The sequence below is a fragment of the Perognathus longimembris genome, chromosome 8 (assembly GCF_023159225.1).
Source record: "Perognathus longimembris pacificus isolate PPM17 chromosome 8, ASM2315922v1, whole genome shotgun sequence".
Taxonomy (NCBI): Eukaryota; Metazoa; Chordata; class Mammalia; order Rodentia; family Heteromyidae; genus Perognathus; species Perognathus longimembris.
In genome coordinates, this window is record NC_063168.1 from 23,231,080 (window position 1) to 23,256,974 (window position 25,895).

Here is a 25,895-nt window from a genome sequence, read left to right on the forward strand (position 1 = left end):
CATTTTGGCAATCTTTCCAAAGCTCATATTACACTAAAAATGATATTAGATCATGAAATTTGTGACACATTGTATACCTTACAAAATAATTAACAATTTCTCCTTTATTTCTAATATGCCTGTAAGTTTGATTAATGTAGGGAGCTGATAAAGAAGAAAGACGCGGTATTCAGGCAGGAGAGAAAAGTTTATTCCAGAACTGCTGGCCTTTGGCTGAGATGAGGCATGACCACAGAGAAGGGGCAATCCCTGCGGGCCCTGCCTTAGCTAGGGCAGGGGCAGGAAGGTGTGGCCAGATGGATTAGGATGTGACCTCAAGGAAGGGGGAGGTAACTGCCTGCGGGTCTGCAGTTACTCTGGTAACTGGGTTGAGACTTAACCAGGTGGGGTCATCTGCATGGAGCCCTGCCTATGTGGACTGTATATTCCAGGCTTTTAATAATTATGAAAAGAGATGAAGATTTTCTAGCTACTTCCTGCTGGCAAGGGGGTAAAGGCAGAAATATGGCCCCTCCGGGAGAAGGCAAGCAGCAGCTGTCCCTTGGTGGTAGGTGCCAGTCCTTGACTGAAGTCTCTTGAGTCAGGGGCTGGCAGTATATGCATAGGCAAAAGGAAGGGCTTAGGGAAGAAAATAAAAAATTGGATGACTTGGCTAGTTGGGGTAGTTCTTATGCTCAGGTATGGACACTAGATGGATAGGCTACTATCTCCGGATCCTCCCATCTGCTTAATTTTGAAAGGGTGGGTGTAAAGTAACCCCATTTAGGATGTAACATCATTCTCCTCTTACTCCTCCCCACAATCCCTTGTTCCAGGAACTGGCTGAGTCCCAGGGGTGTAAGTACTTGTTGCTGGGGTGGCTGGCCCCAGTCGGCATTCACAGGGATTTGAACTCAAGGCCTGGGCACTGTCCCTGAGCACTTCTGCTGGAGACTACTGCTCTACCACTTGAGGCACTTCCAGCGTTTGGCTGATTAATTAGATACATCTCTTGAGCCAAGCTTCCAGCCTGGCTCTTTGCTGGTTAGTTGGTGGTTGGGGGTTTTAATTTTTTTTTTTTTTTTTTTTTTTGGCCGTCCTGGGCCTTGGACTCAGGGCCTGAGCACTGTCCCTGGCTTCCTTTTTGCTCAAGGCTAGCACTCTGCCACTTGAGCCACAGCGGCACTTCTGGCCGTTTTCTATATATGTGGTGCTGGGGAATCAAACCAAGGGCCTCATGTATACGAGGCAAGCTCTCTTGCCACTAGGCCATATCCCCAGCCCCTGGTTGGGGGTTTTAAAGGAACGGTATGTAAGGTTTATTTAAGTAGGTAGCTCATAAAGGAGAATGCCACACTGTATTCAAGCAGGAGAGAAAAGTTTATTCCAGAACTGCTGGCCTGTGGCCGAGGTGATTCATGTCTGGAGAAAATGGGCAACCACCACTTGGCCCTGCCTCATCTAAGGCAGGGGAAGGGATGTGTGGCCAGGTAAATTAGGATGTGACCTCAGAGCAGGGGGAAGTAACTGCCTCCAGGTATGTAGGTTCCCCATGTAACTGGGTGGAGACTTAACCAGGTGGGGGGACATCTACTTGGAGCTCTCTTGGGTGGACCTTACAGTATTCATAAACAGTTTTGTTAAATGGCAACTCCTTTGTATAACTAATTTTTTTTTGTTGTTGTAATAGAACACACCAATGAGGTGGGTAGTGTCTTGATAGGGGAAAAACCCAGGCAAGTATTCTAGCCACCCGATCCACAAACGTGGCTTTTTTTTCCCCTCTCCTTTCGTGAGAAGTCTTGATTTACCTTCATCCCCTTTCTCTCCCACACGGGGGGGGGGAGGGGAATCACGACCCCTTTCCCCCCTGTGCCAACTGGCACCCTTCCAGATAGCTTTTCCTTTGCAATTCCTCTTCGTCTGACCCAAGTCAAGATCTATCTGGACCACAAATAATAAAAGGCCTTGTAGGTTCCAGTTGCTTTCCTTTGGGGGCCGGAACTGGCATTGATGTCTGGGCCGCTGGGGCGCCATTGCTGTTTCAAGACTCGACCTCCTGCTCTTTGGTGGCCAATTGCAGACAAGAATTTCACAGTCGTGCTGGTGGTACTGGCTGGCTGCGAACGCCCAGGCTCAGACCTCAGCCTCGTGCCTAGCTAGGCTTACAGGCCTGAGCCAGTGGCGCCCCTTTGCTCCTGTTACCCGGAAAGCACCCAGAGCCTGAGCCCGTAGACTGGGGCGTCACCAGTCCCTCCTACCGGGAGGGGCCTAGGGCCCAACCCCAAGGTACGCCCGGGGAAGGGGAGCCGGCCCCCCGGATTTCCAAGCAGAGTCTCCTCCCCCACCCCCAACTCGGCAGAGGACGGCCCTCAACCTTCCCCAACTGCCCCAGACCGGAAACCCCAGGGGTCAGAAGAACCAAGGCGATGCCTCTGCCCAACCACCAGCAGTTGTTTTCTAAATCATGATATGTATTGCCTGATTATACACTGCATTATTACACACTCCATTATTGTAATTTGATTAACAGTAAGAAAAGTTGATTTTGAGTTATTTCAACAGCAAAAAGCATTTATTAGATACTAAACAGCTTGCATAATTCAAGCAGAATCCTCAGCTTCAGATAGAACAGAAACCATGTGGCATGACACCAGCAATCTTCTGGGAGGAGGATTCCCTCCCTCTCCTCCCCTTCCCTTCCTTTCTCTTGGATTTAAACTCAGGGCCTCATGTTTGCAAGGCAGCACCCTACTACTAACCCAATCTTCTGGCTTTATTGATGGCTATTTTGGAGATAGATTCTAATGAACTTTTCTGCTTGGAGTTAACCTGAACTGAGATCCTCCAAATCTCAGCCTGACAAGTAGCTAGGATTACCGGCTGTCACCAGCAACCAGTTAGGTAAAATTAAAGAGGGGGAATCCAAAACAGTTAAGACCATTCTCAAACTGTTTTAGGGCAGTGTTTTAAAACAAGTGTTTCTTGGGGCTAGGAATGTGGCTTAGAGGAAGAGTGCTTGCCTAGCATACATGAAGCCCTAGGTTGGATTCCTCAGCACCACATAAACAGAAAAAGCCGGAGCTAGCCTTGAGCAAAAAGAAGCCAGGGACAGTGCTCAAGCCTTGGATGCACGCCCCAGGACTGGCAAACAACAACAACAAAACCAAGAAAAAAAACCCCACAACTTAGTGTTTCTTAATTTTTTTTGGCCAGTCCTGGGGCTTGGACTCTGGGCCTGAGCACTGTCCCTGGCTTCTTTTTGCTCAAGGCTAGCACTCTGCCACTTGAGCCACAGCGCCACTTCTGGCCATTTTCTGTATATGTGGTGCTGGGGAATGGAACCCAGGGCCTCATGTATATGAAGCAGGCACTCTTGCCACTAGGCCATATCCCCAGCCCTTAATATTTTTATGTCCATAAAAAATCTCAGACTATGTCTAGCTTTTGTATTAAGATACAGCTGGCATTAAAAGGCATTAAATCCATGGACGTAACTACCACTAACATCAAGAAATGAACCAGCACTCCAGAAACTCCACTTGTTCTTCCTGCTCAGCTATTATGTACTTCTCCTTTCCAAGATATATAGCTACTGTAGTGCCAAGTTGCGAGACGACCACCAAGAAGGCCACTGAGACTCAGACGTTCCGAAATGCAAAAGCAAGGCAAGGCTTTATTCAAGCGAACTGCAACTCGGGCCTCGTCCTACCCACCGACACAGCGGAGGTTAGGAGGGAGCCTCGAGCACAGGGCTTATAAAGGCAAAAACAAAGTTACAGCAATCAGGTGTTCAAGCAAGCAAGATTAGGACACAGGTACAAATCTGATTGGCTCGAGGCATTCTGGGGGCAGTTAGAGTTAAGCATTCCCAGCGGTTAGAGTTCTAGACCGGCTGGGCCCTAATAAGCTTGTCCTGGGTTTGCTCACAGGGCCTGCTTATCTCAGGTTCACGTGGTAAAGTGGGGTTTGCGTGGTAAAGTGGGGCCTGACTTCAAAGTCTGGCACTTCAGCTACCCTGATATCTAACATCAGTCATTAGTTTACTCATGGTGTAGAAATGGAATCATATGATAAGAATTCTTCTGTCTGACTTCTTTTGATTCATTCATGGTGCTGTGTTTAGTAGCTGTATATGCTTATGCTAGTCTTCCCAATGAATAAATATATCAATGATTACTTGTTCAATTTACTGTTGATGGAACTGGAATGGTTACTACTGCCTTGGACTAATATGAAGAGTACAGTCATGAACTCCTATTTCTCTTTTGGTGAACATATGGATGCATTTGAAAATGTTGAACTTCATGGCCTTACATTTTCTTCACCAGTAAACCAGAGTCCCAGTTCTTTACAGTCCTGCATTGTTTTAACATTTAAGTTTTTTTTTGGTTGGTCATGGGGCTTGACCCTCAAGGGCATGGGTGCTGTCCCTAAGCTCTTTTGTTCAAGGCTAGCACTCTACCACTTTGAGCCAAAGTGTCACTTCCAGTTTTCTGGTGGTTAGTTGGAAATAAAAGTCTTGTGGAGTTTCCTGCTCCAGCTGGCTTTGAACCAGGATCCTCAGATCTCAGCCTCCTGAGTAGCTAGGATTATAGGCTTGAGCCACCAATGCCCAGCTAACATTTCATGTTTTAGTATTAGGTATTGGTGGGTGAGTTATGGTTTGTGGTTTTAATTTATGTTTGTGTTAAAAAAATTACACTTCTATGTGATTATTTCAAAGCATTTTCCTGGCCCTCTTGGCTGTTTTTAGGACCTTCACCCTGTTGGGATTCTGTGTTGTGATTAGTTTGTAGGTGATGACATGAGGCTCCCATGGATAGTTTCTGAACTGGCCCTGGAATCCTTCAGCATCAGAGAGGAGCTATCAAGGGTCTTGGCATCAGGTAAACTAGATTACAATTCCAGCTTTGACATTTGCTAGACATTAGATCGAGAGGTCCTTGGGCTCTCCTTGCCTCAGTTTACTCTTCTGTAAAGTGAAGATGATGACATCCTTAGAGGCACACATTAGGTACTTTATAAACTGAACTCTCTGGAGGACATCATGGGGGCCAATAGAAAATAGGATTTACATCCTCACGCACATCTCTTTTTTTTCTGAACAGTAATTTATTTTTTAATTTTTTTATTTAGTAATTAAATTTTGTTGACAAGGTGTTGTGCAAAAGGGGTACAGTTACATAATAGGGCAGTGAGTACATTTCTTGTGATATCTTATTGTTGTTTTTTTTTTTTTTTTGCCAGTTCTGGAGTTTGAACTCAGGGCCTGAGCACTGTCCCTGGCTTCTTTTTGCTCAAGGCTAGCACTCTGCCACTTGAGCCACAGTGCCACTTCTGGCCATTTTGTATATATGTGGTGCTGGGGAATCGAACCCAGGGCTTAATGTATATGAGGCAAGCACTCTTGCCACTAGGCCATATTCCTAGCCCTTCTTGTGATATCTTACACCCTTGTTTTTCTTTCCTTTCCCTAGATCAGGTAGGCATATATACAATACCCAGTGTACCAAAAACATAGACATTAGCCACATGGCGTATGCCAAAGGAAATTCACCTAGATCTTTAAATATAACGTCAACAATAGAGTTTGCTTATCCTTGTCTTATATGATCATACATATTATAGCTTTTGAGCTATTGTGATCCACTGATAGGTCTAATTTAGAACTTTTTATGTTTAGTAGTTGTTTGGTTTTAGTTATATATTGTAAGGTCACCTGTGGGAAATACCATTTGACAAGAAGTTTTTTGTTTAGCAGACCTGGTCTCTAGTGTCACCCCTCCCCCTACACACACCTTAACAGTCATGTATCAAGGAGATCATGCCCTTTGTTCTCTGTGTTCTAGGCTTGTCTTGCTCAACATTATTTGTTCAAGTTCTGACCATTTCCCTGCGAATAACAATATTTTATCATTTCTAATCGCTATGTAGTATTCCATTGTGTATAGGTACCACATTTTTTGGATCCCTTAATCTGTAGAGGGGCATCTGGGTTGTTTCCATATTTTGGCTATTGTGAATTGCACAGCAATAAACATGGATGTGCAGATGTCTTTTTGATATCCTGAGACCTGTTGTTCAGGATAGATGCCTAGGTGTGGTATGGCAGGGTCATAGGGTAGGTCTATGCTGAGTTTTTTGAGGAACCTCCATACTGTTCTCCAAAGTGGTTGTACTAATTTGCACTCCCACCAACAATGGAGCATCCCCTCCAGCATTTGTTGTTGCCTGAGTTGAGAGTATAGGCCATTCTAAGTGGAGTGAGGTGGTATCTCAGGGTTGTTTTTATTTGCATTTCCTTTACTGCCAGGGATGTTGAACATTTTCTCATATGTTTCTTTGCCATTTTTATCTCTTCTCCTGTGAAGTCTCTCTTTAGCTCCTTTGCCCATTTAATAATTGGTTTACTGGGTTTGGAGGGGGTTAGTTTTTTGAGTTCTCTGTAGATGATGGATATTAGGCCTTTGTCTGTTGTTGTGCTGGTGAAGATCCTTTCCCATATGGTTGGCTGTCTTTCTAGTTTGGTGGCTATGTCTTTAGCTGTACAGAAACTTTTTATTTTGTAGTAGTCCCATTTGTCGAGACTCTCCCCTATCTGTTGTGCCTCTGGGACTATATTCAGGAAGTTCCTTCCTGTGCCTATAAGTTCTAGCGTCTTTCCTACTCTGTCCTTCAGTAGTTTCAAAGATTCAGGTCTGATGTTGAGGTCCTTGATCCATTTTGAGTTGATCTTGGTCATGCACATCTCTTGAAGACAGCCTGGGGCTGTGTCCTGAGGGATGGAGAGGAGGTGGCTGTTTTTTTTTTTTTTCTTCTTCTGACTTTTGCTTTCCATTTGTTTTATTGCAGCAGTGACAAAGAGTGAGCCCCTCCCTGCCTTCCTGCCTTTGCTGTTACCATGGTGATCCAGGTTCATTTTAGAAGAAGTTGTGACAAGACAGTTTGTTTTTGTGATTTGTGAAATCTCACTCTAAAAATAAGGACCAGGCAGTCACAGTGATGGTGACAATATGAAGTGGGGTAGAGTTCTTCCACTTCTTAGTCACACAGTAGAGGTAAACCATTGTCAGCCTGGCATGTTGCTGGGTTCTGGGGCTCCAGGTTTATTGGGGGACAGTTATGAAATTGGTAAGGCATAGCAGTTAAAAGTTACCATTAGGTTTGTGATTTCCTTTCTCTCAGTTTCTTTCACACTTCATGTCTTCAAGCTCCACACTTTTCTCCTATCTCTAGAGTTGACACACAAGTCACTTAATAGGTTTTAAGCATAGAGATTCCTACAAACTTACGTAAGAAAACTTTTTTTATGGATAATTCTGAACATAGAAAGTACACTTGTATTGATTACCCTACTTCAATTATTATAAATTCATGGTAACATATATCCCTATTCTGTTTTCCCTTGCCTATAGCTTGAAGCAAATCCCGCACATTAAATCACTTCATTCATAGGTACTTCCAGAGAAACTCTAGAAGATGAAGGACGAGTGTTTATATGTGCACACATGACCACAATGCCATTTAAGTTGACCTTGGAGATACTCTATCTTTCTTGACAAAATTATGCAAAAGAATATTCTTGCCTATATTTCTTCTCAGGAGCATTGAACTGCTGCAAGAATTTCCCTCTTAAAATAAACAACTAAAAAGTCAAACAAAATATGTGTAACAACCATGTTTAAGTGGCAGAGAGCAGACATCATGGAGAAGGGAGCCCTGCTTACTGTCTACAGTGGGATCCAGGCCATAGGGCAGAAAGGAGAACCGGAGCAGAGACTGGCCCACTCACTGAGGAGGCAGAAATCAGAGGAGGGAAAATGGATAGATCTGCAGGGCAGATTATCAGTGTAGAGGGGATTGCAGGGTAGTGGGGTAGAAGTAGGGAAACATGGAATGTTGGAACATGATCATGTTGGGTGTTAGGGATATAGGCTGCCTTATGATGTATGGTCCCAGGTGTCAGACTGGCTCTCCAATTAGCAAGACATCATGCAATGGGTCTAGCACCATGTTTACTCTCTGCATGGAATTATGTTGGTTTCATCAGTGGTCCAGAAGCTGCTTGCTGTTAATGCAGATATAGTTTGCACAAACCAAGGCAAAGTACATGAGACAGAAAAAATACATCTCAGAATAGAAAAAAAACTGAGCATGAAACAGAAAATGCACTGCTCTTAACTTCCCACCTGTATGTTTACAGGACTCTAGTAATGTGGGTTCAGCAATTCAGTGCCAATTCATGGTTATTCCAGTAAACAAGACAAATAAACAACTCATGATATATAATTATATACATTTCATATTTGTGCAAGAAAAATTTTAATAGCTACCCTTCAAATACCATCACTTCTTGAATAATCACCGGACCATATTTCAGAATCTATGTCATGTATCTGTTCCTAATAACCCGGTGTTCACACACTTTAGGCCTTGGTCAAAGGCTATAACCTCCAACTTTTTTTTGGTTTTGTTTTTGAGATGGGGTTTTGCTATGTAGCCTAAGCTGCCCTTCATCTTGAGATTCTTCTGCCTCGTGTTCCGGAATTACAGGTATGGCTCATTGTGCTAACCTCAAAGTTTTGATCGATTTTTATCTTAAACACTGTGAAGTATAGGATAAGCTCAAGGATACTCTCTTGAGATTGTATACATATTTTATTTTTGTTTTCCAATTCTTATTTTTGGAAGACTGATGCTTACAGAGTTTTATACACATCTCTTGGATCTTGCTACCCAAATTTTGAAAGATCTTGTGAAAGTTCTTTTACAAGTTGAGATAATGTCTTTCTTCCTCTTCTCAGATGAAGAAATGGCTGTATAAAATCTAAGCCTACATTTATCATAAGGTTATTTCATTTGGTGCCTTTCATGTAAAGACATATAGCATTTCTAACAGTCAAGTCTAAAGAAAGCTTTTCAGAAATGTGGCTCTTTTGAGGTGGAAGAAAGTAACATAAGTAATGCAAAGTAAAGAAAGAATTTAATGATTTATTTCTGTTAGCTACCAATCAGTACAGCCTGGAGATGGCCTTGTCTTTTTCCTTGTTACTATTCTGCTTAACCTGGAAACCAGGGCCTTGAACAAACCAAATTATCAAAACAAAAGACGCCCCCAAATGTGAGACATTTCATCGGAATTATGGAATCTATGTTTAGGATAGAAATTTGGAAGTTATATCCCAAAGTTATTTGATAATTGGTTAAATAAACCCAAAATATTAACTTTTCTCCTATATATGGAAGTTTTGTACTGAAATGTGAACTCAGGGCTTTGGGCTTGCTAGGCAAATGCTCTACTACTTGAGCTACACTCTCAATTTTCTGTGCTATTTTCTTTTTTTTTCTTTTTTGAGACAGTGTGTTGTTCTGTAATCCAGGCATGCTTCAGACTTGCTCTCCACCTGTCTGGGTCTCCTATTTGCGAGCATATCTTTGAATCAGAACAAAACAGATCTGTGTTATTTCTGAATCTCAGCATGTCAATTATTTTCAGAACCAAATGGAGAGGGGTGTTTCACTGTGTTTGAATTCTGTTGGAGCGCAGCACCTTCCACCTTCTGAGGCAGGTGGGTCGCTAGAGGGGGATGAGATCCGAAGCTGGGACACCACACCCAGTTCTGTGTGTTTTGCAGTCAGATGGCGATGAGCAAATTGTCCCCATGTCTGCTTGCAGGGAGGAAGAGCAGGAGGAGGTGCTGACCCAGGAATACCAGCTCTGAGCTGGTGATGTCAGTCACTATTTAGAAATCTTTTCAGTGACCTCAGCTACACTTAATACCACTTAGCTCATCTGGAGGTGAATAGGAAATGTAAGAAGGATGGTGACAACTGGAACTCCAAGCAGCTGTATTTTAAGAATCCCATTTTAGGAAAGAACTTGTCCAAACAAGTTGATGGTTGAAGGTACCTTTGGTATCGAGTGACCAGGCTGCAGCTATAGAACCAGTGTGTCCCCAGTCTAATAGGTCTTGGAAAAATCTCTGAGGTATTTCTCCAGCTCTGTGATGGCAACTCCAGCCTCTTCAACATCCCCTGTGTATTCTGGAGATGTTGGAGATGGCTCATGTGGACTCAGACACAGCCTTATTGGTCACCATAGATTTCCTTTGCTTACAATTCTCTCTGGCAGCCACCGCAGTGGGTGAAACCCACTGAGATGTGCTGTACCCAGCTGCAGATGCCTGATGTCTGGGTGTGGAGGTTCAGGTTGGTACTGAGGACCTAGCTCCCTCCTGGAGACTCCAGGTGATGGCCCTGCCACTTGGGCCAATCTCTATAAGCAGTACTCTGAGCCAGCCCTCAGTGTGCTGTTGCCGCACCAAAATGGGGGTGGGGTGGGAGGTGGGCAATGTGGCTTTGTACAAGTCTGTTAAAACTTTCACAAGCATTGTATATGTGTTACCTGTGAAGTGTTTGCGAACTACTGCTAAACATACACTTACTGAAAAACTAGATTGTTTCTGCCACAGCATCTAGATTATTACAAGACTAGAGATACTTGCTTCAAAGAAGTAAAATGTTATCAGTAAATTAACACAGGAAGCCTAACTGGCTCATGCTCTGCTCCCCACTTCCCAATTCTATTGTATGACTGACTTTATTCTATAAATGCTCTATAATTCATTTGAATAATTTTTTATTCTTTCTCATTTTTATCTGTAAACTATGCTGCAATGAATGTCTTTATGCCTTTTTCACAAATGTAATATTTTTCCTTAGGAAACAATTATGACTCATAAGACATACAGCCTGTGCTTGCTGGTACTAGGGCTTAGTCTCAGGGCCCCATGCTCTCTCTTTGCTGTTTTGTTGCTCACAGTTGATGCTGTGAACATCACAGTATCACTTGAGCCACACCACTATCATAGTTTTTTTTTTTTTTTTGCTAGCTAATTGAAGATAAGAGTCTCTTAGATTTGTTTGCTTGAGTTGGCACTGAACCGAAACCCTTAGATCTCAGCCTCCTAGGTAACTAGGATTATAGGTATGAACTATCAGTGCCTGGTTGGGCTTGTGTTTTTAGGGCATTCAGTTCATATTGTCTAATTGTTCTCTGAAACAGGGGGACAAACTTACATACCTACCATGTTCTAGCCAAGTCTGGGTAAATTACTAAGTTAAATGTTCATTAAATAAGAAACGACTGCATTGATATTCAGTATGAAGGGTTCAACCACATAAAATGATCAACATTGTGCATATATATCATATTTTCTTGATCCATTCATCTACTAAGGGGCATCTTGGTTGGTTCCATATCTTAGCTATGGTAAATAATGTTGCAATGAACATGATTGTGCTGGTAGATTTAGTGTGGCCTTGTTTGTGATAATTTGGGTACAAGTCCAGAAGTGGGGTTGTTAGGTCATAGGGGAGTTCTATGTTTAGTCTTTTGAGGAACCTCCATACTGCTTTCCAGAGTGGTTGAACAAGTTTACACTCCCACCAACAGTGTAGCAGCATTCCCTTTTAGCCACATCCCCGCTGGTATCTGTTGTTATTAGATTCCTTGATGCTGGCCATTCTCACTGGAGTGAGGTGGAATCTCAATATTGTTTTGATTTGCATTTCTTTTATGGCCAGAGATTTTGAGCATTTCGTCATATGTCTATCAGTTTTTCTTATTTCCTCTTCAGATAAGTCTCTCTTTAAGTCTTTAGCCCACTTCCTAATGGGGCAGTTGTTTCCCTGAGGATTTGTTTGGGGGGAGGTTAATTTTTTGAGCTACAGCTCCATCAGAAAGAATGACATCACCCCCATTCATAAGGAAATGGAAAGACTTAGAAAAAAGCTTATTAAGTGAAGTAAGCCAGACCCCAAAAAACATAGAGTCCATGGTTTCCCTCATTTGTAATAATTAGCATATGTCTAAGGTAGTACTAGCAGAGGATTACAATAGGTCAATAGCTCTGTACATATGATCATATAAGATGGTGCTAAGTGAAATGAACTCCAAGGTACAGAAACCAGAGGTTTTTCATTGTTGTTATTTTTAGTGTACTATGTGAAATGATTTCTTTTTTTCTTTTGTTTTTCTTTCCTATTGTTTATCCCATTGTCACTGTATTTGGTTTTGGTACCCTGTGTATTGTATATATGTTTATCTGAATTAGAGAAAGGAATGGGAACATCAAACTGGTGAGACAAAGGACAAAGGGTGAAGCAATGAAACAGTGAAATTCACAAGACAATATATTGGAAATTAACTGTACAACTTGCGGGGGATTGGGCAGAGGAAAAGTGAGAGAAAAATGAACGAGAGAGTAACAAGTTTGACAAGAAATGTACTCACTACCTTAGTATGTAACTGTAACCTCTCTGTACATCACCTTGACCATAAAATTAAAATTTTTAAAAAGATCAACATACATAATGAAAGGCCTGTTCCACCTCCCTTCTCCCTCCCTACATCAGGAAACCTTTGGTGTTGTGCTATCAGTTTTGTGTGCATCCTACAAGATATTCTTCTGAGATCTGTACAGGAATGGAGGTGATTCTGACTCTGCATCTTTCTCTGATGTGATGAGACAACCTTGTTGATACATAAAGTTTCCAGTTTTAATAGAGAGTATTATTTCCTTATTTTGATTATTCACTTCCTTGTTTATGCTATTTACTTCTGGATGGCTTCAAAAGTTAGGAGTTTTTTGGATTTTGATAATCCAAAACATTCATAGATACAAGAAAAAATATGTTTAGAATTATTTAAATTTCTAAGGAATAATAACTTTCCTGAAACAATAAGAAGGGAATCTTTTATGTTTATCACATAATAGATATAAATACTAGAAGACTGAGATTTTTTTCTGTTGCCATCTACTGTTGTGAGTAAAGGAATGTTCTACTTCTTTTTATCTAATCTGCAATGAACATGAGTTCTGTCCATTGGTGTAAAGGGCCAGTATACTACAGTTCATGGGCTAAAGCCAGCTCAACACCTGTTTTTGTATGTCCTGCAAACTAAGAATATCGCTTATATTTTTAACAGTTAAAAAAAGAATTCTTTATGACTCATGAAAATGATATGTAATTCAGTTTCAGTGTCCATAAATAATGTTCCTATGGAAGTCAGCTACACTCATCCGTGCATGTGTTATTTTGGAGGCTGATATAGTTGGAACTTCCCCCCTAAACTTGGAGCCAAAATGAACCTTTCCTTTTGCAAATCAGCTGCCATCTTAGGTATTTGTTATAGTCACTGTACGCTGTCTCACACACTGACTTTTGGGCTATAGTGACAGAGTTGAGAAGACCTTGTAGCTCTGAGGATCTGCAATTTTTATTACTGACTCCTCTCATTGAAAAATGTATTACAGCTGGGAATATGGCCTAGTGGCAAGAGTGTTTGCCTCATATACATGAAGCCCTGGGTTCAATTCCCAAGCACCACATATACAGAAAATGGCCAGAAGTGGCGCTGTGGCTCAAGCGGCATAGTGCTAGCCTTGAGCAAAAAGAAGCCAGGGACAGTGCTCAGGCCTTGAGTCCAACCAAGCCCCTGGACTGGCTAGCAAGCACAAGATCTTGAGTTCAACCCTTTTACCCTCAGAAAAAATCAAAGTATTTAACTCACGAAGAGAGAGAACCAGACAAATGTCATTATTTGTTCAAAAGAGACATCAAATACTAATTTATATGGAGTAAAGGAATATTGAAATCCACTTATTAAGTGACCTAAAGCTGGCTTTTTTCATGGGAGGTGGAAATGGGAGAGGAGAGTGAGGTTGAGTTTATTGAACCAAGCTTTTATTCTTGCAATAATTATTTGCACTGTTCCAAGTTATGTATAATTTAGAGTTGTAAAATAATTCCTAGAGCCTAGTTCAAGGTGGCTCATGCCTGTAACCCTAGCTACTCAGAAGGCTAAGATCTGAGGATCACAGTTCAAAGCCAGTCCAGGCAGGAAAGTCCAACAGGCTATCTCCTTTCAACCACCAAAAAGCCAGGAATGGGGCTGTGGCTCAAGTGGTAGATTTATACCCATGAGCACAAAAGCTCAAGGTCACTGCCCAGATCATGAGTTCAAGTCCCAGGACTAGAACACACACACACACACACACACACACACACACACACACACACACACACACAAGACTCCTAGACACAAACTCCATAAAAGCCAATAAACCTAGAAAGGTTTTCTGTAATAACACAGTTTTATATTAGACACAGTTATTTTTTGTTGCCTATTCCAAATTAGCTGAATTACAAGAATGCTTCCAGGGTAATTGATTCACTCTGGGAGAATAAAAAGAAAGATCTAGAACAGGAAGCATGGATGCACACATGCAAGAAAGATGCTGGAAGAAGCTCTGATGATCTCTTCTGGAAATGAAATCTGACATTTGCTCTTACTGTTGAGAGAGGAAGTTCAGAACATTGATCTATGCAGTTCCCCTACAGACCACTAGGTGATGCTAGGCAGGCATGATGACCTGTGGCAGAAGGGGTAGGAGTGGCAACATGGAATCCATCAGTTGTTCAATCGAGTCATATATTTGGGAAGTCCCTTCTTTACTTCTGCATCTATTGCAGGACCTGCGCTGTTAAGCACTCACTACCGTGTTTCTCAAAATGAAAATTTCTGAACAGAGGTGGAGATTTCACACTGTGGGCGTCAAAAACAACCATCCAGTCAACAAACCCGTGGCCTATCTGTGGGAAGGTTCTTTAAAGCCTCTGACCATGCTAAGAGGAAAGGAGAAAACATTGCAAGTCAGAAGTCAGCTGGCCAAATAAACAAAAGGAGGTAACTTTAGCCATGAAATGAGACCTGGAAACCTATGAGCGGGGTTTCCCACGGCCTGTACACAGCTGACACACTTATTCAAATGCAGGAACATAAATCATACCGGTCATTGTTTTAATTTTGTTCTAGAGCCATCAAAGATGGATTCTCAGACTTCCATCTTGACCTTACCCACAGTTTCTAATTAATTTTGGTGCAATGGGGAATAGATGACAAACCATCTACAATTTTATGCAATCTATATTAGGATTAAATGAAATAAAAAATAGAAATGTGGCTGGAAGAACAAGGGCCACAGAAGCCTGAGACCTGGTGACTGGAAACCTCTGAGATAATTTCATCTTGGTATCTGACGAGTCAGTTACATCTTGCTTCCTGAGATACCATAGCTGTTTGTTCCTGTCCATCTACAAACCTGAGTCTCCTTTTCCTCCAAGTTTGTAAGCCATTCTATTTTTTTTGCTATTTTGGGGCTTGAACTCAAGGCCTGAGCACTGTCTCTGGCTTCCTTTTGCTCAAGGCTAGCATTCTACCACCTGAGCTATAATGCTGAGGAATCAAACCCACGGCTTCATGCATGCTAGGCAAGCCCTTTACCGCTAAGCCACATTCCCAGCTCAGCCATTCTATTCTTTTCCAGTAAATTCCTATTTGCCTTTTCCTCCTCCTCCTCCTCCTCCTTCCCTCCCCCTCCCCCTCCCCCTCCTCCTCCTCATTCTGGGGCTTGGAACTCAAGGCCTGAGCACTGTCCTTGGCTTCTTTTTGCCCAAGGCTAGCACTCTATCACTTTAGCCACAGTGCCACTTCTGTTTTTTTCTGTATATGTGGTGCTGAGGAATCGAACCCAGGGCTTCATGCATGCTAGGCAAGCACTCTACTAAGCCACATTCCCAGCCCCTATTTGCCTTTCTTAGACAAAGTTGGTTTCTGTTGCTTGCCACTAAAAATCACTGTATGGTCTCATGAGGAAAAGGAGCTAGTCAGTAATCCTCCGAATACTTCTGCAGACCAGATTCTGTCATCTCTATGGAAGTTGTCTTTGAGAAGGATCATCCCTAGGACAACTGAGACTTGCCATGAAGTCCAGAAATAACTCTTACAGTCATTTCCTATGTCCAGACAATGGTGTAAGCACTAACATGTACTATCTCCAGAACGATCCTATTGGATAGTTGTTATCATACACAAAACTGAGCCAAACAAGGATTAAGGAATGTTCCTATTTCACATGGTCAGAGTAATAGTTCTCAAAGTTTATTCTGTAGAATAGCAGTTTTACAAAATAGGATTTGTTTCTGAGAGCTGCAAAAACTAAGTACCACAAAACAAAGGAAATTTATTGTCTTAGAGCTTGAAGGACTATAAGTCAACAAGACTGCTCTCCATGTGACTCTAAAGGGACTCTTCACCGGTCTTTTCCAGTCTCAGGGTTACACTGGTATCCTTGACTTGTAATCTCACAACTACAATGTTAAACAACCATTTTCTCTCTGTGTGTATCACCTTTTCTTATAAGAATAGTATTATTGGATGCAGTGCTCATCTGCTCCAGGAGGGCCTCATTTCACTCTCCTGCTTATACCTACCACCATCCAAATCTATCTTATTCAGAGGCACTGGGGAATTAGGAGTTCATTTTTGTTTATTTTTTCTTTGTTTTTTGTTTGCCAGTCCTAGGGCTTAGACTCAGAGCCTGAGCACTATCCCTGGCCTCTTTTTTGCTCAAGGCTAGCATGCTACCTCTTGAGCCACAGCTCTATTTCTGGCTTTTTCTATATATGTGGTGCTGAGGAATTGAGCCCAAGGCTTTGTGCTTGCTAGGCAAGCATTCTACTGCTAAGCCACATTCCCAGCCCAGGAGTTCATTTGGAAAATGTAATTCAATCTATAACAAGTATGTTCATAGAAATTGTTTAATATACTTCTATGGTCAAATACATTTGGGAACCATTTTCCTGTCTCTCTGTCTTTCTGCAGGGCCTAGTTGGTGTGTATGTGCATGGGGGGGGCAGTTTCAGAGAGAAAGAAAGAGAGATTAATTTATAAGGGGAGTCTCCAAGCCAAAGTTACAAGGTAGAGTTTCTCAAACATGTTTGACCACAGACTTACTTTCTAGGCCTACTGGGTCCTTCATGTCCGGTGGGAGTCAGGGCATCCTAGCATGGTTCCTTTCTCCCCTTTTCATTTTGCTCTTATCTGTGATGTCAGCTGGAGATAACTCCATTTCTTCACTGAGTCTCAATTTCCTATTCTCTAAAATAAGGTTTGTTTGGAGAACTGATATAAGTATACTGAAGGACATGTACTACAATGCCTGGTCTATAAGTAGGCATTTACTTTTGTTAGACTAATTTCTGAATTTCACAGCGTGTATGTGTTTGTGTGTGTGTGTGTGTGTGTGTGTGTGTGTGTGTGTGTGTGTGTGTGTGTGTATCTGTGCTGGTACTAGGGCTTGAACTCAGGACCTGGGTATTGTTCCTTAGCTTTTTCATTCAAGGTTGGAGCTCTACCAGTAGGGCAACATCTCTAGTTCTGGCTTTTTTTTTTTTTTTTGCTGGTTAATTGGAGTTAAGAGTCTCTAGGGTTTGTTTGCCTTAGCCAGCTTCAAAACTTGATCCTCAGATCTGAGCCTCCTGTGCAGCTAGAATTACAGGCATGAGCCACCAGTGCCTGAATCTTGGCATTTTTTTTTAAAGCATTTTTGGGATGTCAAGGATAATTCCTAAGCAGGACAGTTTCCTCCAAAGGCTTGTTCAACTTCCCTTTCTTTTCACCATTTTTTTTAATCTCTAGAAGGGTTTTATTCACGGTAATAAAAATTTACCCTAGCTAAGTGTTCAACCACTGTACTTTCAATGTGTACAGCATTAGTAAAGTTTGGACTGTTTGGTTCTCCAGTTCCTCATTCTGATCATCAGCTTCGGTGAGGGGAAGAGGATGTGAGTGATCATGCGATCACCAGCAGAAGGGAAATTGTGAAAGAGATCTCTCTGTGAAAAGGACAGCCTACAACTGCTCAGCTCCAAGAGGAGGCTGAGCTTCTGAGAGGACGTGTCTGAGACTCGATTTGCCTCTCCACCCATCCAGCTAGCATGGAACCAAAGCGGATCAGGGAGGGCTACCTTGTGAAGAAGGTCAGTTCAGACGAGAGGTATTGGGTTGAAATGGTAGAGGGTTGCGGCATGTGCAATGCTGAGGTTGGGCACATTAATGTAATGTGGGGTGGGCTTCAACACAGCTTGATCTGGGGGTCTGAGAATTCCAGACTGCAGGGTCTGGAGAGTGGGGACCCTGGGCACACTCACAATTTAGAACATTGGTTACAAAGGCACACATCTGCTCAAACTCTTTTGTGACAAATATCACTTAGAGACGCTGTTCATTTGTTTATTTAAATTCCAGGGGAATTTCACTTTGGGAGAGCAGGACAAAGGATGTGGTTAAAAAAACTAGATGATAATTAATACAGTAATTGTAGCTTACTTCTTGGGCTATCTCCTTTCTTCTTTTTTCTTTCCTTCTTTCTTTGGTTTAATTGGGCTGAAATCTCTTATTTCCATGTTCAGTAAACATTTGATTGTTTTGCAATGCTGATTGAAACCAGGGCGTTATACATATTAGGCAAGCGTGTTACCACTGACCCACCTTCTCAGCACTTTAACTATTTCAGACTTGTCATTATATGAATTCATAGATACAGAATACACAGATATGGAAAGCCACCTGTACATTGCTGATGGATATAGACATCTGTATTAAAATTCTGAAGAAATATATAGATAGGTAATTTCTCCAAAGGGAGAGTGGTTATTACTTGTGGAGAAGCTGAGAGAAGGGAGTATGATATTAGTACAGCAGCACCTACAACTATATATGTAATGTTTTATTTCATAAGCTGGGTGGAAAACATACAGTTTATGAAATAAAGTAATATGTGTATTTTATCTAAATATATAAACATCTTATTTAAATATGACCATTATTCTTTTCTTTAAATTTAAAAAATATTTTTATTATAAAGGTGATGTACAGAGGGGTTGCAGTTATATAAGTCAAGTAATGAATACATTTCTCTTTGGACAATGTCACCCCTTCCCTCTCAGTTTTCCCCTCCCATCCTACCCACTAATCATATAGTTCACTTTCAACATAGTGTCTAGTGGGTACCCTCTATTTCTTGTTGTATTTTTTTTTTTTTGGCCAGTCCTGGGCCTTGGACTCAGGGCCTGAGAACTGTCCCTGGCTTCTTCCCGCTCAAGGCTAGCACTCTGCCACTTGAGCCACAGCGCCGCTTCTGGCCGTTTTCTGTATATGTGGTGCTGGGGAATCGAACCTAGGGCCTCGTGTATATGAGGCAGGCACTCTTGCCACTAGGCTATATCCCCAGCCCTAGTGGGTACCCTCTATTTCTGAACCTGCTCTTACCCTCTCAAAGACAGATAAACAAAGAAGACACCCCCCCCCCCAATAGCAACAATGAAAAAGAACCCTTTTATTTCCATTTCCTGGAGATCATTTTCATAAATATTATTTTATATGATCACCAGTTGCACATAGGCATTGTGCCTTTGTATTCCTCTCCTAAAAATATCTTCTTTGGTCCCACTGTGTGTGAATGCCTAGATTTGAAATCTCTTCACTCGCAACTCCTAGTGAATCTGTATAATACTGCTGGTAGTCTCACTGATATGGCATCAGGAGATTGAATTGTGTGTGAATGCTGGCCTCTGCTGATGCTGGGTGTGATGAGTGGGTGTGAAACAACCCAGCACAGTGAATTCACACCTAGGGCATGTTGGCTTCCTGTGGACTTAAATTCACAAGCACATTCATACTAAGTTAAGGGAATTCAGCCTTAAGAAGTCAACTGCCTAGCTTTTTAATTGAACGAATAGCTAATTTGCCTCTCTATTAGGCCAATGATCTGTTTCCCATGTTGGGCTCACTGTTGTATTTTTAAGGGGCTTGCACAGCACACCTTGCTACCCAAGTCCACTTTTATTTCAGGTTGGTAAAGACCTGGGTTATCTAACCCAACTCCCCCGTTCTCACAAGAGGAAGCCAAGTCCCTAGGTCACATGGCTGTGGCAGAGTTTGGGGTCAGAAACATGCTCTACTGAACTTTGTTCAGTACCCCAGGATTATCCTAAAGCAAGCATAACCTAACTTAGTGTTTGTAATGCACACAATGTGGTAAAGAGTTATGAGTTGGTGTTGAGGATAAACATGCTCCATCAGGCTTTTCTCTCTATCTAGCTGTACTTTTATGAAAGATCCATTGGGAAAGACCAGATATACACTTGAAGGTTAATGGTTTCTTTCCTCATCATGAAGGCTAGGAGCCTGAGAAAACAAGTGAAGGGAGACATTGTCTACAGGTATTTTTCTAATACAATAAAAAATCTTGCTTTTATGAAAAAATTGCTTTTATGAAGTTTGTATGATTATGATTAAAAATTTCCTAAATTACAAAAGTATAAATGTCTCAGACTCACTTCAACAAGTGAATCTGTTTCACTAAAGTTTAGAGATCAGGATTTTGAAATGTGTGGAAGCAAATGAATAGTTTTTAATTAATACAAGTCATTATTCAGATCATATCCTGCAATGCCAGTTTAGAAAAGGTGCCTATAAGAAAAACGAAATTTTATTATATTTTCAAATTTTCTATCTTCCATAATTATTATGTTTGCAATTTCTATCTTCTACATTTTTATTTTGCATTTTTCCCTCTGTGGTCACTTGGATATCCTCTGTTGTGCTGTGTTATTAGGAGCGCTAATTGGCATTTTGATTTTGTTAATTTTTTTGTTTTCAGAATCAAACCCAGGGTCATATATATGGTAGGCAAGTACTCTACTGCTGAGCTCTGGCCCTCAGCCCCCTAATTTGCCACCTTAAAGAAATGTCTGGTTCAAAACCATGCCCTCTGTCAGCTGCAGAACTAAACCCGAGTCTAGAATTTCCCAATCAGGTGCAAAGTTCTTCACTCTAGATGTTAGGTTGACTATGTCAAGCCTAGCACACAGTAGGTGTTACATAAGTGACAGTGGCTATTAGTCCTGGTAGGAATATACACTTTCATAAATAATGAATTATATCCTAGGGCAAATGGGGGTAGATGCTGCTTCCTAGGTTGGTTGCCAAGTTAGTCAGGAAGCAAGACTATGTATTCTATGAGTATTGGATTAAAGTATGGCAAGCAGTAACACGGAGTCTCTCTCCATTCATCTTTTACTCTTATGTATTTTAAGAGAAGGAACAAAGGATAACTTTCTCCTATGTCTTTGTCTCGGCCCCCCCCCCCCCCATCCTGGGGCTTGAATGTAGGGCTTGGGGCAATGTCCCTGACCTTCTTCTGCTTAAGGTGAGTACTCTACCACTTGAGCCACAGGCCCACTTCTGGTCTTTTCTGAGCAGTTTATTGGAGATGAGAGTTTCCCAGGCTAACCTGCCCAGGCTCGCTTCCAACTGCAATCCTCAGATCTCAGCCTTCTGAGTAGCTAGGATTACAGGCATGAGCCACTGGTGCCTGGCTCTATGGCTTTTTTTTTTTTTAAATGGACGTCTTTATTGAAGATATGATGTTTGGGGTAGAAAAAAAACTATCATTGAAAAATGCTGGTGCAGGAATTTTGTCACGTCAGAAGTCTTGGAGTTGACAGTTAGTGGCATTAACTATACAAAGCTTTCACTTTGCTCCTGCGGGAGCGAGGAGGAGTTAATTACCCACATTATATACTTCATGTTTCCTCTTTCACCTCTTGACTAAGATCTTTAAATAAAGATCATGGCTAGAATGGGAGGAAAAATGTGATTCTGCCTTTATCCAATGTTATTGTGCTAAATTTTAGTTAGATCTCCTTCAGTCAGAACCTTGTCACTAATGACTCCAAAAGCAATACTTAGAAAACCATTTGGTGTAAACCAACTGAACAACTCATGGGGGGAAAGGGAAAGGGGGAGGGGAGGGGGGAAATGAGGGAGGAGGTAACAAATTGTACAAGTAATGTACCCACTGTGTTACGTATGAAACTCTAACTCCTCTGTACATCATTTTGACAATAAATAATTATTTTTTTTAAAAGAACCTTGTCACTTTGAGTCTTAAGTGTATTGAGAGCCCACCAGCTGTGACTCTAATCACTCATCCTGTATGACAGCGATAATGCTGATGAGAAAACTGAGGCCCAGACAGAATGAGTGACTAGCTCACTATCAAACAGCTGGTGAGATCTCAAACTGGGGCTTAAACTCTCACAAAAAAAGACAAGTTTACTCAAGTTGGCAAAGGTGTGTGTATGTGGGAAGGAGGAACTCACTGTGGCCAAAGCAGGTCCAGGACAAGTTATATTGTGGATAATATTTTTCTGTAATTATGGGTTTCTTTTCTGAGCAATAAACCTTGTAGCTGTTCTTAAATACATATTACCAAATTGAATATGTTTATAAATCAATCCTTTTTAAAAAGGGAGAAGAGAATGGAAGCATTAAGTAAACTAGACTCCTGCAAGTGATATTCCCAAATTCCTAGAGGTTTATGGAGCAAATTGGTATTTTTAAACAACCCACCCAGTAACGTAATGTAGGTATGACAGTCCTGACCACAAGTATGGCTAAAGGGCTTGTATGTCCTGTGAGACGGGCGTGGTTGGAGAAAGCACAGAAATTAGGATTATGGGAAGAGAGGCAAGGAGTTAGAGTAGGAAGAGAACAGAAAATAGAAAGGTGTAGTAGAAGGAAATTAGTCTGATACAAGAAAGAGTGGTGGAGAATTAGAGGCTGGGGCTGGGAATATTGCCTAGTGGTAGAGTGCTTGCCTCACAAACATGAAGCTCTGGGTTAGATTCCTTAGCACCAGATGTGGCACTGTGGCTCAATTGCTATCCTTGAGCAAGAAGAAGCCAGGGACCAAGAATTTTTCTTTTCTTTTGTTTAGAGAGTGAAGATTTGTTTATTTTTTACTTTCATTCTAACATGCCTTTGTTTGAAAAACATGTGAGCTGATGGCATTCTAAGAAAAACAAAGAAAGAATTAAGCTGTAAATTAATAACAACAATACAAACAATAGCTCCAATGATATTATATGAAAGGGTTTACAAGTGAGCATAGGGTTTTTAATTTTAGAGAAGAGTTAATTCAACTCAAAATCAATATGTGTTAAGGAGACAGGAATTCTTCCTTACACCCATGTGTCTTCTGAGCAGGATAAACCAATCCCCAGCAACTTCTGCCCACTAACTTCATAACTAACACTCGTGGTGTCTACTCTGCAGCGGAGGCAGTGCTAAACATTCAACCCATTCATACATTTATGTAACTTCCTGAGAACGACCCTATGAAATGGACACAGCTATCATCCTTACTCTACAAATAAGGAAATTGAGGTTCACAGTGATGAGGGTTTTGTCTAAGCTCACCCAGAGCAAAGGCGGCACAGTGGATTCAGAACCAGGAAAGTCTAGCACCAGCGTCAGAGGACGGACTTTATCACCTTCCATATGGTCCTCCTGGGCTCTGACTATGGTGACATTTTTCCCCCCAAGCACTCTTTGTTGTTATAGCTGGGGCCTAGGAGACCCTCCGGCCAGGATGATTCCAATGTTACTGTCCAAACTGGAATCTTACCTGTCTATATGGTGTGTGTTGTTTTGAGATACTACTACAGTCTAACCACTCTGTTAAGCCCTTTAAGTATTATGTCCTTTAATCTTTACAATGGAAACAGGTACTCCATTATCTTCATTGTATGGTTCTTAAGACTGTCTGGGAGACTGAGCAACTCATTTAAGTCACAGAGCCCAGAAAACAAAAAAACTGAAATGAGTGCCTAAATACAAAACTCCAGAAATCATGCTATTAATCATTCTGTGCTATTTCTCTGTTGCCTATTAATTATTCTTTGACAGTATTGTAGTGTGAACTCAGGACCTTGTGCTTTTTACATAAGGGCTCTAGTGCTGAACTATACTTCCAGGCCTGCTTCTTTGTTTGTTTGTTTTTTTTTCAATTGTTCAAGTGATGTACAGAGGGGTTACAGTTTCATATGTAAGGCAGTGAGTACATTTCTTATCCAACTTGTTACCTCCTCCTTCGTTTTTCTCCCACCTTTCCTCTTCCCCAGTTTCCCCCCTCGCAGTTGTACAGTTGGTTTACAGTATATTGTCTTGTCAGTAGTGCAGTTGCATTAGTTCACCTTTTACCCTGTGTCTCTCGATTTTGATGCTCCCCTTCCCTTTTTGCTTGTTATTTTTGAGATAAGGTCTCACATGCCTCCCGAATATATGCCTGGTCTGTGATCTGCCCATTTTAGGCTTCCTACCATAGCTGGGTGACAGGCATGCACACCACACCCGGCTTCTGTCATCAAGATGTAGAGTTGCAGACTTTTTTTTTTTTTTTTAAGATATTTACTTGATTTATTTACATAATCAGTAGAAAGCAGTTTTAAAAATATGTATTACATTTGGTTCTAGAAATGACAAAATAAAAACTGATACCATTAGGTTAGACAGTTTTGGAAAGAATTTCATCCATTCACACCAGAGAATTATTTTTTTTGCAAATGTCAGAAATGGAAATACCTAAGCAGTTGGTGACAAGGATACATGTTACTGACAGAGAGGAGCAGACTTTTTATTTTTAAAAATTTTTGCCAGTCCTGGGGCTTGAACTCAGTGAGAGCTTTGGGCACTGTTCCTGAGCTTTTGCTCAAGGGTGTCACTCTACCACTTCAGCCACAGCACCACTTCTGGCTTTTTCTCATGTGGTGCTGAGGAATTGAACTCAGGGCTTCATGCATGCTAGACAAGCCCTCTATCCCTAAGCCACTTTCCTAGCCCAAGTTGCAGACTTTTTCTAGGTTGACTTGGACCTATGATCTTCCCAAGCTCAGCTGTTCATGTAGCTAGGATTACAGGTGTGAGCACTGGCACCCAGCTCTCTGTTGTTTATTTATTATGCTTTTCATTTCTTTTTTTTTTTCTCAAATTTTTATTATCAAACTGACGTACAGAGAGGTTACAGTATCATACGTTGGGCATTGGATACATTTCTTGTACTGTTTGTTGCCTTGTCCCTCATGCCCCCCTCCCTACCCCCCTTTCCCTCCCCCCCCAGGTGTTCAGTTCACTTACGCCAAACAGTTTTGCAAGTATTGCTTTTGTAGTTATTTCTCTTTTTTTACCCTGTGTCTCTCGAATATGGTATTCCCTTTGAATTTCCTACTTCCAATACCAGTAAACACGGTTTCCAATATACTCAGATAAGATTACAGAGATAGTGTAGGTACAAACATAGGAAGGTGATACAAAACATCATCAATAATAGAAACTACACATACACATAGGACGTTGAAAGTAGTTACAACTGTGATATATCACTTGTTTCCATAACATGGAGTTCATTTCACTTAGCATCATCTTATGTGTTTCTAAGGGTATAGCTATTGGGCCTTGTGATGCTCTGCTATGGCTTGCCTAAACCTGTACTAATTATTCCCAATAAGGGAGGCCATAGAGTCCATGTTTCTTTGGGTCTGGCTCACTTCACTTAGTATAACTTTTTCCAAGTCCTTCCATTTCCTTACAAATGGAACAATGTCATTCTTTCTGATAGAGGCATAAAATTCCATTGTGTAAATGTACCACATTTTCCTGATCCATTCATCTATGGAGGGGCATCTGGGTTGGTTCCAGCTTCTTGCTATGACAAATTGTGCTGCGATGAACATTGTTGTGCTGGTGGCATTACTGTGATTTTGTTTGTGGTCTTTTGGATAGATACCCAACAGTGGGGCTGCTGGGTCATAGGGGAGTTCTATATTGAGCCTTCTGAGGAATCTCCATACTGCTTGCCAGAGTGGCTGAACCAGTTTACATTCCCACCAACAATGAAGTAGGGTTCCCTTTTGGCCACATCCCCTCCAACAATTGTTATTATTAGTTTTCTTGATATATGACATTCTTGCTGGGGTGAGATGGAATCTCAATGTTGTTTTGATTTGCATTTCCTTTATGGCCAGTGATGTAGAGCATTTTTTCATATGTCTATTGGCCATTCTCATTTCCTCATCAGAGAAGTTTCTTTGTATGTCTTTAGCCCACTTGATGAGGGGGCTATTGGTTCTTTGCAGTTTTGTTTTGGACCTATGATCTTCCC

The 25,895-nt window shown here is 41.5% G+C and overlaps 1 protein-coding gene across 1 annotated transcript in view; it reads left to right on the top strand.

Moving 5' to 3' along the window:
* Positions 1–17,709: 17,709 nt before the first annotated feature.
* Plek (pleckstrin) overlaps positions 17,710–25,895 on the top strand; it is a 32,829-nt gene continuing 24,643 nt past the window's right edge. The window contains exon 1 of the mRNA XM_048352643.1: positions 17,710–17,868. Within this exon, the coding sequence (XP_048208600.1) occupies positions 17,827–17,868 (42 nt within the window). The 5' untranslated portion in view covers positions 17,710–17,826. The remainder of the gene's footprint in view (positions 17,869–25,895) is intronic.